This window comes from Quercus robur, chromosome 5 (genome assembly GCF_932294415.1).
Source record: "Quercus robur chromosome 5, dhQueRobu3.1, whole genome shotgun sequence".
In the NCBI taxonomy this organism is placed as follows: domain Eukaryota; kingdom Viridiplantae; phylum Streptophyta; class Magnoliopsida; order Fagales; family Fagaceae; genus Quercus; species Quercus robur.
In genome coordinates, this window is record NC_065538.1 from 57,459,430 (window position 1) to 57,472,341 (window position 12,912).

The window sequence follows — 12,912 nt, forward strand, 5'->3', positions numbered from 1 at the left end:
TCCCAACTACATTTGTTAATGTGGAACTTCAAAATAGTAGTTCCAGCATAGATGTCTTTAATCTGTATTTGAACACTTAATGAATTAAATTTGACAGTGATCCTTTGTTAGGCAATAGAACTCATGGTTGTTGATGCTCTGTTAAAAGCAAATGATTTTCTTCAAATTGCATCCCCAATTCATCAACCAGCAGAATTTTGGAAGGTTTGAACTTTACACATTATCATGAATCTTCTAGGTTTTACTTTATAGCACTGACATAGTTTCTCTGAAAATGCAGTTAGATGACTTAATCTTAAAAAAATCATTGAAATTTCTAATGCACAAGAGCTCAAGGAAGCAAGAGACATCATTTAACGCATTCGAAGAAGGGAGCTATATCAGGTATCTTATTACAATTGCAAGATGGGGAAGAGGTAGTAATGTTTGAAATTCTTCATGTCTCAAAATCTTTAACTTCTCCTATTGAATTATTTTTTATTAAAAATAAAAAAAAAGGAACTTTAGTGAACCAAAAGAGAGAAAAAATTTGTAATCTTATTTATACATTTTAAATTTTTGGATCATTGTGTGAATTTTAATTAATTCAATTAGTAAATTTCATTTTACTTGAATAATTAAAGTATGTATCAAGTCAAAACTGCTAAAAAATTGAAACCATATAAACATAAAAATAAAGATATAGGTGGTTAGAGTGTTTAGTCATTAACAGCAAACATAAAAGTGTTACCCTAAGAATAATCTACACTGTACGAATAACTACCTGCAAAAGGCGGCTGTGTCTCATCATCATCATCATCATCATCTCCTTCCTCCCATCTTGCGTGCTCAGCATCATAGGCGGCCCTTAACTCCTCCTGCATGATGTCTCGTGAGCGTGATGAACCTTGGCCAACTTGCACAACTGTCAATGGATGGTCCCTCTCCATTCCTGCAGCAAACGACCGAAAAATTAGTTACAACAGTAATAAATATCAAACGTTACATTTCAAGATATGTAAACTACCTGAGGGTTGTGACCCAGCATCACTAATATGGGCGGCTTGCAGCTCCTCCCCTCTCTGTCGTGAACTCGAGGGTCCTTCGCCAACTTCTACAAGTGGCAATCAGCGTTTCTTACCCATTCCTGCGTCTAACAACTTTACAAAACAAAAAAACTGTTAATTATAGACAACAATCAATTGCATAAAATGTAAGTGAAACAGACTGGGTAAAATAACTTATTTTAATATCTAACAATATATACAGACATATATCCAAGTTTAAGAGCTTCTATTTGCCAAACACTACAACCACAACGAAATGAAACCCTAACACCACACGATCATATATTCAAGTTCATAAGAAATGAATTTCAAATCCAATAGCGAAGAGGGGAAGGAATTGGATACATAATAAGTAAAAATTAAAGGAATTAACAATATTAAGAGAAATTAACAAATTCAACAAATACTACACAGAGGCATTCCAACTAATTCATGAATAAATACGTTTTCATTAACAACTGTAACATCCAAACACATAATACACTACTAAACTATTACACTACTCATCCTCGGTGTACTCATCCTTGTTGTCATCTTCATTGTCAGACTCATCGTCAATAAACTCATCTTCATTGTTTACTCCATGAAGATCTCTTTCAGCAATGATGGAGGCATCAATTGTCATTCCCTCTAGATCATCTCGAGCCCAACGAAGGTTGTCACTCACAACCTCATTACTACTTATATTGTAGGGAACATTTTTAGAAAAACTATATGTGTCATCCTCCTCACGTTGGGGACCAACACCAGCATCAAACACGTCCCTAGCTTTAGTTTTGACAACAGCATACCAATCCTTGTGCCTTTTATCTTCCACATAAAAAACTTGTGTAGCTTGAGATGCCAAGACGTATGGTTCATCCATCATTTTATCCCCACCATGTATGAAGTGTGTAAAGTTTACCATAGGAAACCCAAATTCATCAGTCCTATATCCTCTCCTATGTTGGTCATGAACCCATTTACACTTGAATAACACATGTTTGATATTGTCAGAATAATTCAACTCGATTATATCACTTAAAATACCATAGTAAGTATTGCCCCCATCAGTAGCGACACTAACTCCACTATTCTGCGTTTTCCTATTTACCTCATCATTTACACTCCTAAATTTTAAGCCATTTATTACATAATGCTTGAACCGCTTTACATAAATATACGGCCATTTAGACAATGCAACAAGGGTATCACTAACTCCCTCCCTTTCCTTATCAGCACCAGTGAGGGACATCACCTAACATCAGTTGGCCAAAATAAAATAATTCATATCAGTACAATTAATCATAGTTGAGACAGTGTTACAAGTTTAATAAGTTGAAAATGTCATACGTACGTGACCCCTAAACCAAGTACAAAACTTCTTCATGTGGTGCTTATATATAATGGCATCGGAAAAGTTACGATTGTGGCCTTTTCGAAGTTCATCCTCTATCACTCTTTTGTGCATCCTGTATAGGCAATTGTATTAGGGTTAATAGACCTTACGTACATTGGATTGACGTGCAATTATATTTGTATAAGTAATACTTACTCACGAAAGCGGTTGATGTTTTCGGAATTGAATAAAACATAGCGATGAGCTTGGGTCCACTCTTTATTGTTTAGTGTCATGATCGAAACCACCCCCGTTGACTCCTCAATCATCCTGGTGGGTCGATTGAATATAGTTTCCACTCCTTCCATATACCGTGAACAAAATGTTAAGCACTCCTCTACTATGTATCCTTCAGCAATAGACCTTTCCGGAGCAGCTCTATTTCGTACGTAAGACTTAAGACGTGAAAGGTACCTATAAAGGAATGATAAGATTAATGATTTGCAATGGTAATTCAAACACGCACATGAAACTGGAAGTTGATCAATAATATTACACACATCTTATCTCTCAATGGGATACATCCAATGGTAGTGCATTGGACCACCAATCTTAGCTTCAGTAGCTAAGTGCATGACCAAATGTACCATCACTGTAAAGAAGGATGGAGGAAATATCTTTTCCAATTCACACAATGTCACTGCAATCTTTGTTTCACTAGTCACAATATCTGAAACCGTAAGGGTTTTGGAACAAATTTCTCTAAAGAAGCAAGCTAACTTTATCAAAGGCCTAGTAACATGAGATGGCAAAGACCCACGTAATGCTATGGGAAAAAGTTGCTGCGTCAATATGTGATTATCATGACTCTTCAAACCAGAAATCTTGCGTTCTTTCATATTCACACGGCGTGAGATATTGGAAGCGTACCCATCGGGCACTATTACGTCCTTCAAAACTTGCAAGAAACCATCTATCTTCGATGAAGTCATATGAAAACATGCAGCCGGTATGGTATACTGATCATCACTTTTTCGTTGTAGGTGGAGTTCACTCCTTATCCCCATGTCCGCCAAGTCAAGGCGTGCCTTGTAATTATCCTTTGTTTTATCCTTCAAGTTCAACAGTGTGCTTAGCATATTGTCCATCACATTCTTCTCTATATGCATCACATCAAGATTGTGTTGGAACTTGTGATCCTCCCAATAAGACAAGGTAAAAAATATACTCCTTTTCTTCCAACCACTCTGGTCTGCCTCCCTTCTCTTCCTTTTTTTGTAAGCAAGTTGACATTTCCTACCCAGACAACGTCCAAGTAAATGTTCAATTTCCACAATAATGTCAGATGTGACTGGTGGTTCAGGAGCCAATCGAGTATCATTAGATCCATCAAATGACATATCATCTTTGCGAAAATCGTGGTCAACATCCAACCATCGCCGATGTCCCATGTAACAGAATTTGTGACCATTTCTCAAATATCGAGACTCGGTCTTCACAGCACAAGAAGGACACGCCAACTCACCTTTGGTACTCCAACCTAACAAATCTGCGTATGCAGGAAAATCATTTATGGTCCACATCAATGCTGCATGCAATTGGAATACTTCTTTTGAAGATGCATCCATGCTTGTACTCCAACATCCTATAACTCCCTTAGTTCTTCTACTAACGGTTCCAAGTACACATCTATAGCAATCCCTGGTGAGGTAGGACCAGGAATAACTAATGATAGAATCAAAGATGACCGTTTCATGCACAACCAAGGTGGGAGATTGTACGAGACCAACATGACAGGCCATGTACTGTGATTAGTACTCATAATTCCGAGGGGATTGAACCCATCCGCAGCTAATCCAAGTCTGACATTACGAGGGTCAGATGAGAAGTGTAAATGCTTATTGTCAAACATTTTCCATGCATCTGAGTCAGCAGGATGCCGCATTACCCCATCATCAGTACGACCATTAACATGCCATTTCATAGAACTAGCCAGATCGGGTGAAAGAAATAGTTGCTGCAATCTTGGCTTTAAGGGGAACCAGCGTAGGATCTTCGTAGCTTTCTTCTTCCCCTTATTGGATGAAGCATGCTTACTAGCAACAGATGCCTCATTTGTTTTCTACCTTGAAGCTTTACAACAAGGACACACCTCGAGGTTAACATTTTGCTTCCAAAACATCATACAATCATTGGGACAAGCATGGATCTTCTCATAACCCAAACCCAAATCTCGAACTATCTTCTTACCCTCATAATGGTCCTTTGGCAACTTAGTGTCTGAAGGAAGCATATCCATCAGGACTTGAAGCAACAGAGTAAATGACTTATTTGTCCAACCACACAGAGTCTTCAACTGGAACAACAGGACAATGGCTGAGAAAATGCTAAATTTTGTACAACCTTCATATAAAGGTTTGTCTACATCATCTACCATCTTGTAAAACTTCTTGGCGTCATCATTCGGACCTTCACCCGGACGTTGCGCAGTTGGACCTTCTTCCATTGGTTCAGGTGGGATTTCATGCGGGGGGCACAAATCGTGCAACATCCCATGGAAATCACCATATGGATTTTGGGTTTCTTGCACATGAGAGCTCCCACATTCGGTAGCCGGCATAGCAGCCGCTGATTCACCATGAAATTTCCAAACTTTGTAATTTTTAAGCATCCCCGAAACCCAACAATGCTCACGTGCCACATTTAGCGGTTGTATAAGCAAATTCACACATTTCACACAAGGACATAAGATCTTCCCATTGCGCGCAGATGGAGCAGCAAATTCCACGAATTGGTTTATACCTTCAAAATATTCCCTTGTACCCCTCCGCTTCTCCATCCAACTTTTGTCCATTGCGATACAATATTTACGGAATTTTACCTACACCAAGATTTGTTACTACAAAGATACTAATTATTATAATTACATTCATTTGTCATTTGTTAAGAACATACATACCCAAGTATACGGCTATTTTCTTAGAACATATAACACTTGTCCTAGACTAACTCAATGTGATAAGTTGTAAAAGTAGTTAAGCATAAGTGTTTACAAAATATGAAAACAAATACCAAATTCATGTAATTGTAATAATTATTAAAAACTTAATAATTATTAAGTCTATAATACCATGATGCTCAATTACTTGGGTCATTGGTCAAAAGTGAGTTCAAAACATTTGTCAGATAGGTTTAAGATCTGGTGTGATTCAAGTTTATAGTTGTTTTGTTGAGGTTTTTATTTTTATTTTTTTTTGTTTTTAGAAAAAAAATTACATTAGTTTTTCCATGTGTAGCAATTTAGCATATGGGACCCTCTATGATAGTGGGTTTTGTTTGCATTAATAATGATTGCAAACTTGCAACTGTTAAGACTTAATTTTACATGAATTAAATTTTTACTGTTGGGCGAATCCTTGAGTATGAAAGTCGATACATCATGATCATTTTGTGTTCATTATGTTTTTATAATCATTATCATATATTTGTTTTAATTCATCATACAATCCTGGATTTGTTTGCAATTAGCCAATATAAGGAGTATCTATGCATTTCATTTTTAATCATCTATTGTGAAATTATGTTTAGGTTATTTGAATGTTGTGGCCTACAGTTTTCTAATACTTACTGTAATACCAGAAAAAGGGGGGACCCATCTGTCGTGAAATTACCATTAGTTTATTAGAATGTTGTGGACTTTAGTTTACTAATGCTTTCTGTCATAGAAAAGCAGATGGGGGCTTAAGGGGTAATAACTTGGGCTTAATCACAAACATTAAGAAAGATCTTCTTGATTTCAACTTTAATATGTTCCTTCATACCCTCGCACAAATTATGATACCTCAAATTAATGGTTTGCATTTAGGTATAATATCTGGAATGTAAATGGATATTGAACAATTTAGACAAAACTCACGAATTCTTTATCTTGTTTTTCTTTGTTTGTTGCTCTGCATTTTACTTTGGTGTAGAATTTTGTGAGACTATTTACTATTGTAGCTTGATGCATTTAATGGATTAATACTACAAGATTTGAATATCATAATATTATAATTATTAATTATTTTTTTGTCGAAGTCGCCTATATTTGCTTCTACGAAAAACAAAGACGCCTATAATCTCTCTTGGTCTGCCATAATTTTATTTTGTTATTCTTTTGGACAGTCAAAAAGTTGAAAAGGGTCCTATAGGTTGTCTGGGCGGGGCTGGCTAACAGGGGCCAAGGTTGTGGAAGGGAGGGGCCCAACTATTAATAACATAAAATATACCTACGAAAACAAAAAAAAAAAAATTTGGGCCGGGGGAGGGTCTGATCCCCCTACTAGGTCCATCCTTGACATAAAATCATGTACTTTAACAACAAAAGACAACTAAATATCCAGAGAAAATTCAGACCTCCCAAAAAAAATAAAAATCATTCCAGCAGCATACTATTTAGTGACATGAAGTTGCAAAATATTTCTCTTTATACGGGAAATAAGCGTAAATTATGGTTCAGCTTCAACTTGGTAGCGAATGTCAGTTTTTGATGCCCAGTCTGGATGAAATTTTCACATGGCTTGTTTACTGTTTGCACCTGAAATTAAGAAATAATTCATATTAAAGAACATGAAAAGTTTTATATAATAAGTTGTAATTGTGGCATATATAATGACACTTATATAACTGTAACTTGTTTTGCCTATGTTAGAAACTTATATGCATATGCCACAATGAATCATGTCAAAGCATTTTCTCCTTACTCTACCAAAAAAGCATTGCTGCAAGAATTTTTAAATTTCCTCGCTAAACCAAAACGTGATATTAACAAACCAAAAATTAATGATTTTTAATGTATGGCTGGCCAGTTAGAGTTCTTATAAATTTCAGCAGCATCAACATCTGCTGAGATATACTATTTGCATGACTCCATGATTTTGTGCTACAGAAAAGCCTCTAAATTTATAAAATCAGTTATTCAGACGCTTCCTTGCATATTTCAGAATTTCAATGATTAAGTCCTGCCACGATTATTATTATCTATATATTTGTACTCAAAAGAATCAGAAAAGGTCAAACAATGAACGTCTTTAATTTTAGATACATCACTACCAAAGATCAACTCCATCTACGTAGGTATTACCCAAATTACATGTCCAAAAGCTATCAAAATTCAACGAAGAATTACAAATAAAATAAAATATGGGCAGAAGCATACCTTTAGTATATCATAACAGCACCAGAAATGTGCTGAAAATTTATCTTTGCAGATGTCTACACTGAAGCAGCCAGCCGGAACTGATTATTAACCATAGCACCTTTAGTTATGATGCAAATGAGTTTAGAAAATTGAAAATGAGAAAAGACAGTAGGAGAAGAAAACCAAAAAATAAAATAAAAATAAAAGTAATCTTTGTATTGGTAAGTCACATATGCAGCCAATGACTTTTGACTTAAGGCTCAATGCGAAGAGATCACAATAATTACACTTTGAAAGCAGTGACTGTGTGAGCTTCATCTTCATCTATTAAAAACTAGGTAGAAATTAAATTATTGGAAAAATATATCCAAATCAAATTAATTTATGTTGATAAAAACGGATAAATCAGAACTTACTTGTGAATATCTTTTTGTTTTTGTGATACACAAATTTTTTTTCTTCCCAATTGTGGTAGTTAGAAAATTTATTTCAAATATTCATTTCATTATAGTTAGGTTGGGATATTTTCATAAATGCATGAAATGTTTATAAATAGGAGAAAACATTAATGATACCATTCAAATATGAGTATATATAGCATTTATGCAAGATACCATTCAAATATGAACGTTAAAAAAAATTGTGATCAAGTGAAACACAAAATATGCCTAGAGAAGTTTCATTCACCACAACTAAATCTGAGGACAGTAGTATCAAATTAGCAAGTGCTCAAACTCCATATTTGTACTCACTGATTCTCCAAATTTGACATAACAAGAGGGTAACATCCAGAGCCTATAATTAATGACATGGCCTATCTATATACAATTCTAGTATATTTGAGACATTTACAAGACTCACAGAGTGAAAAACTTACAAACTCTTTTCAAGAACATGCATTGAATATGTGAATAGAGAGTTTACTAAATCACTCTGACAGAAGCACTCACACCTATTGTGGTTAAAACATAATGTAATTGTAAAAGGGAGGCCAAAAAACCAAATGTAAATAATAGCCTCCAACTCTGGCATTCCTTTTTCTTCAATTCTTATGTAATTAATGTTATTTCTACAAAACTTCAAGCTGTGTGAATGAAGATCATATTAATTTTATCACTGTGAGCATGACAACAATTATGAGTAGCCAAAGGGAAAAAAATCAATTATTCTACAAAGTCCATCAGTAAAATTCTATCAAACAGAACACAAAAATTCTACCCTCAATATAGCTGTTAAAAACAATAATTAACAATAGAATACCCAATTCAATGCTCAAGCTCAGGAATTGACGACTTTCGTAGATCTGAGTGGTAAAGAATACTCACAATTCTTTGAAGAAAGGGTGTTTATAGAAGTCTGAGTCAATTCTCCCTGTCAATTGGTTGTGATCCAAGTACCTGAGATTGAATCAAAGAATCCTTTAGAGTATATACCAAGACAATTTCTTGTCCATGGACATCAACAATGATAACATAATCCAACGATGCATGTAACCAAAAATTTTTAAATGAAGAAAGAAAATGCATTCCATTAATTGCCAACTAAAAGATGCATGCTAGGACAGCAATGCAAGTCCTGCGTAGCTAAAACAAGCCATGGAAAGTCCTCAAAATGCATCTCAATTTTCCACATGTACAAAGGCAAAAGATTAAAATCTTAAGTCATACTCTAAGAACTTCAAGAATTGGGCATGAAAGACAAAGCCATGGATTAATGAATCATCTAAACAATGCATGTAATGGTACTGAAGTGAAGGTTGCATATCCTAATGAAGGCAGCAACCAAGACACAAAGTTAGGAAGATTAGTGTGGATAATTCTGAACAAACTGAAGTGTGGCAGACATTCCCATTAAATTTAATTATTATCATTCTTGTCTGATAATACACTGCCTTGGTTGCCAATAGCAAGCAAGCAAAAACAACAACAAACTTAATATTACAAAACGTAAAACAGCATTTAAGAACATTATGTCAAAAGGTTAATTCCGGCTACAATGATGCATCACCAGCAAGGTAGCAATAACAAACGCAAAATCAAATTTAAAGATAAAAAGATTCATCTATATTTTAATTTATAAGAATAAGATATAACCTTATACATAGGTCCAGGGTCAAGTTAATCAAGTCAGAAAAACACTAATTAATCCAATCTAATCTCCCAATAGGTCTTTCATACTCCCATCTCTATGAAAGTCAACCCGTTAAACTTAAGCTTTTGGGACAATTGTTAATTTAACATGGTATCGAAGCAGTAGATCATAAGTTCGATCATTGTCTTCTTAAATTTATATAAAAGTTTACACAATATGAAATTGAAAACATAAATTAGTGGTAGTTTTATTTTTGTGTTCCAGGCCGACAAAACAGCAAAGTTGTAATTGAAAGAGAGAGAGAGAGAGAGGTAAAGGCAAAAGTAGGTTCAGTCTTTACATATGGAATTGCTTATGTTTACTGGCCTCTAATTTTTTCAGCAAAAAGAATTAGCCTCTAATTATGAGTGATTTTTATTTTAATCATGTATACAAGCTACAAGACAGAAGAAAGTAAAAAGTAGTTCAAATTACATCTTTATTTATTTAAACCAGTGCTATTTGGGATTTAAAAACATATGAATATGAGTAAGACTTTTAATTAATACAGAACTTATATTCCAGTCAGGAATTAGAGAGCAAATTTTAAAAAGCTAGAGTCTCTGCCTATTTGACTTATTTCATAAGGAATTGCTTCAATGTTTATTGGGCTTTTTTTTGGGGGACCTTAAACATCTTCATTAAAAACACCAAAATATGTTAGCTAAGTTATAACACCCTTGGGAGGTACAAGTTTGTCCATCAAAATGTAATGGACCTGCATCAACATTGGCCTCTATTGGTACTGTAAATTCTACTTCACAAGTGTGGCTAGAGGAATGTCCACACAGCTTGGCACCTTGTTCACAGAGATATATAGTGATTTGTTTAAAAAATATTTATGAAATAAGATGAAAATTGATGTTTATTATAAATTATAATAAATAAAACTAGTATTGGTGTAAGATCTCTGCATGTTCTCACTTAAACCTCACTAATCTCTGGTCTTGTGCTGTCGCTAAACTGGAGAAGCCATTGGAGTTTACGGTTTACATGGATATGAGGCAGAGAAACAAACTTTGGAGAGAGAGAGAGAGAGATTAGGAGAGACAAAAAGAATGAGATGCAAATTTGGAGGCATCTTACCCACCATTAGATGTAGTAGAATCGAAGGTTTAAAAAATGCGTGACTAAAAAGAAAAACGGCTTAAATTTATTTACTTATTTCAAAATTACACTAACAGTAACTTGAATCAATCTACAAAAGAAGTAAAGATAGTGCAAATAATATCTTGATTTATTTAAACTAGTAGTAGTTGGTAGACGACAGACATTAATTAAAACAAAACTTATATTCTTGTTAGGAAATAGACCAGGGCAAGTTTAGAAACCTCCCCATAGCTAACTTTAAGCTTAAGAGTACGCAGAAAAATGTAAGGAAAGAAAAAAAATTAAAAGAATATTTCAAACCTTAAGGGCTATTTCAAGTTACATACTATTGGTTTTAAAGTTTTGAATGAAAACCCTAAATTTTAGAAAGTTATAAACTAAATCTTATAATTTTATTTGTTTCAAATTAAACTCAATAATATTAAAATCATATCAATTTAAACTTTGGACATTTCATGTCTGATTGGGTTATACGAATTTTTAAAAAGTTAATTGTTCAATTTAAAACTAACGAAATTATACAGAATATATTTAATTTAAAATGATCTTTTTTTTGAAGAGTAATTTAAAATGATCTTAAACTTAGGGTTTAATTTAGTAACCACTCCTAAAGTAAAGGGATTAAAACGTAATTTACCCACATATATATTAGAGAACTAAGAAGTAAACAGGTAGGGAACATAGTTACATACATAGTTTTGTGGTTACTAACTACACCAAGTCACCAAGTATTGTAGTCTTCCTACTTGCTAACACACTAATCCAGGAGTCAAGCTACATGCCCCATGACATTGTCTAAACTGTTCTATATAAGTAATAGAAAAATGGGGCTACCTAATCCTAGTACGAAATAGTTTTACTATTCATCAGAAAGTAGACTTCGATCTCGAGAAATACAAGCCATTGATTCTAAAAAAAAAATGGAGTACTAGTTCATTTGTGATGTACTGCTAGACACATTAATTACCCTGCATTTATATTAGGAAATGTGCTTTGGAACACTAAAGGCATTTACTGTCACAATGAAGGACAATAGTAATATTTATAAAGTTATATATTAAGGTTTCATACTGTTAAAAGATCAATTTCTAAAAGAGATTTCAAATCAATTTCGTTTTTCACAGAGCTTGAAAAGTTTTATGAGTGGAAACTAGAAAGAGATTTACCTCCATTATATCACCAAAAATAACCATCAACTAAAAAAAGAGATCCCATAAAAGAGAGGCATACTTATTTGTGATGTGAAATAAAAATTGTAAAATATAACTTTTAAAATTGCTAAGTTAGTTTAAATTTTTATTTATTTATTATAAACTAACTCAGTAATTTTAAACATATAACTTTTTTCTCTCATAATATAGAAGCTGCTAGTCAAAGCAATTAACATACCTTAAAAAAAATTAAAATAAAAAATAAAAAACAAAACAAACAGAAAATCTAGGGTCACATGGACATGGATAGTTAACCATTGGAACTTTTATTAAGCCCAAGTGTTGGTCCAAGATGACACCGAAAAGAACATGTTATTAGCGTTTGGACTCAATATTTACAGAAGCAATACACAGAACATAATAAGTAAAGAACTTTGAACGTATTAAATAAACCCATCCATAATGGATTTGTCTCTAGTTACACTCCCTGGATTAGGAGGGTAGGTTCTTAGTAATAACTGATAAATGGGGTAGATTTTTTATTATCAAGGTATTCAGTTCTATGCAGTAAGGATAGTTTTCAAAATCAACCCACCAAAATAAAAGCAAATTGAATGATTCTACAACTCAATATTTATCATAAAATAGTTCCTATCCTTCCATAAAAAACCAAAGAGTATTCATAATGCAAAAAAAAATTTCCATCAACTTATCGTTTTCTGTTTCAAATTACTCCATTTCAAAAACAAATTGACAGAATCTTAATACCAAATTCAAGGTGCGCAAAAGTAATTGTCAATTTTTTTTTTTATTAATTGACTAGTACTCTATATTTTTTTTATTACAGTGCTCAAGAAGTATGTGCTCAATAAAAGTGGAGTTTCTGCATTCTTGAATCTAACCTCAATAGTAGTCGATAGCAAGCTTGACTACAACCTCAATTCAACTTGATCGGTCGAGTCTTGAAGGTGAAGTTTA

The 12,912-nt window shown here is 33.7% G+C and overlaps 2 protein-coding genes across 2 annotated transcripts; both read right to left on the reverse strand.

The window, feature by feature from the left end:
* Positions 1–1,545: 1,545 nt before the first annotated feature.
* On the reverse strand, positions 1,546–3,992 carry LOC126728415 (uncharacterized). The gene is made up of 4 exons (XM_050434239.1): positions 2,947–3,992; positions 2,581–2,838; positions 2,383–2,497; positions 1,546–2,283 (listed from the first exon to the last, which is right to left on the reverse strand). Exons 1-4 carry the CDS (start codon positions 3,990–3,992, stop codon positions 1,546–1,548), a joined length of 2,157 nt encoding a protein of 718 aa, XP_050290196.1.
* Positions 3,993–4,009: 17 nt separating this feature from the next.
* Positions 4,010–5,218, reverse strand: LOC126728417 (uncharacterized). The gene is made up of 2 exons (XM_050434240.1): positions 4,517–5,218; positions 4,010–4,438 (listed from the first exon to the last, which is right to left on the reverse strand). The coding sequence occupies exons 1-2, from the start codon at positions 5,216–5,218 to the stop codon at positions 4,010–4,012; spliced, it is 1,131 nt and encodes a 376-aa protein (XP_050290197.1).
* Positions 5,219–12,912: the final 7,694 nt, after the last annotated feature.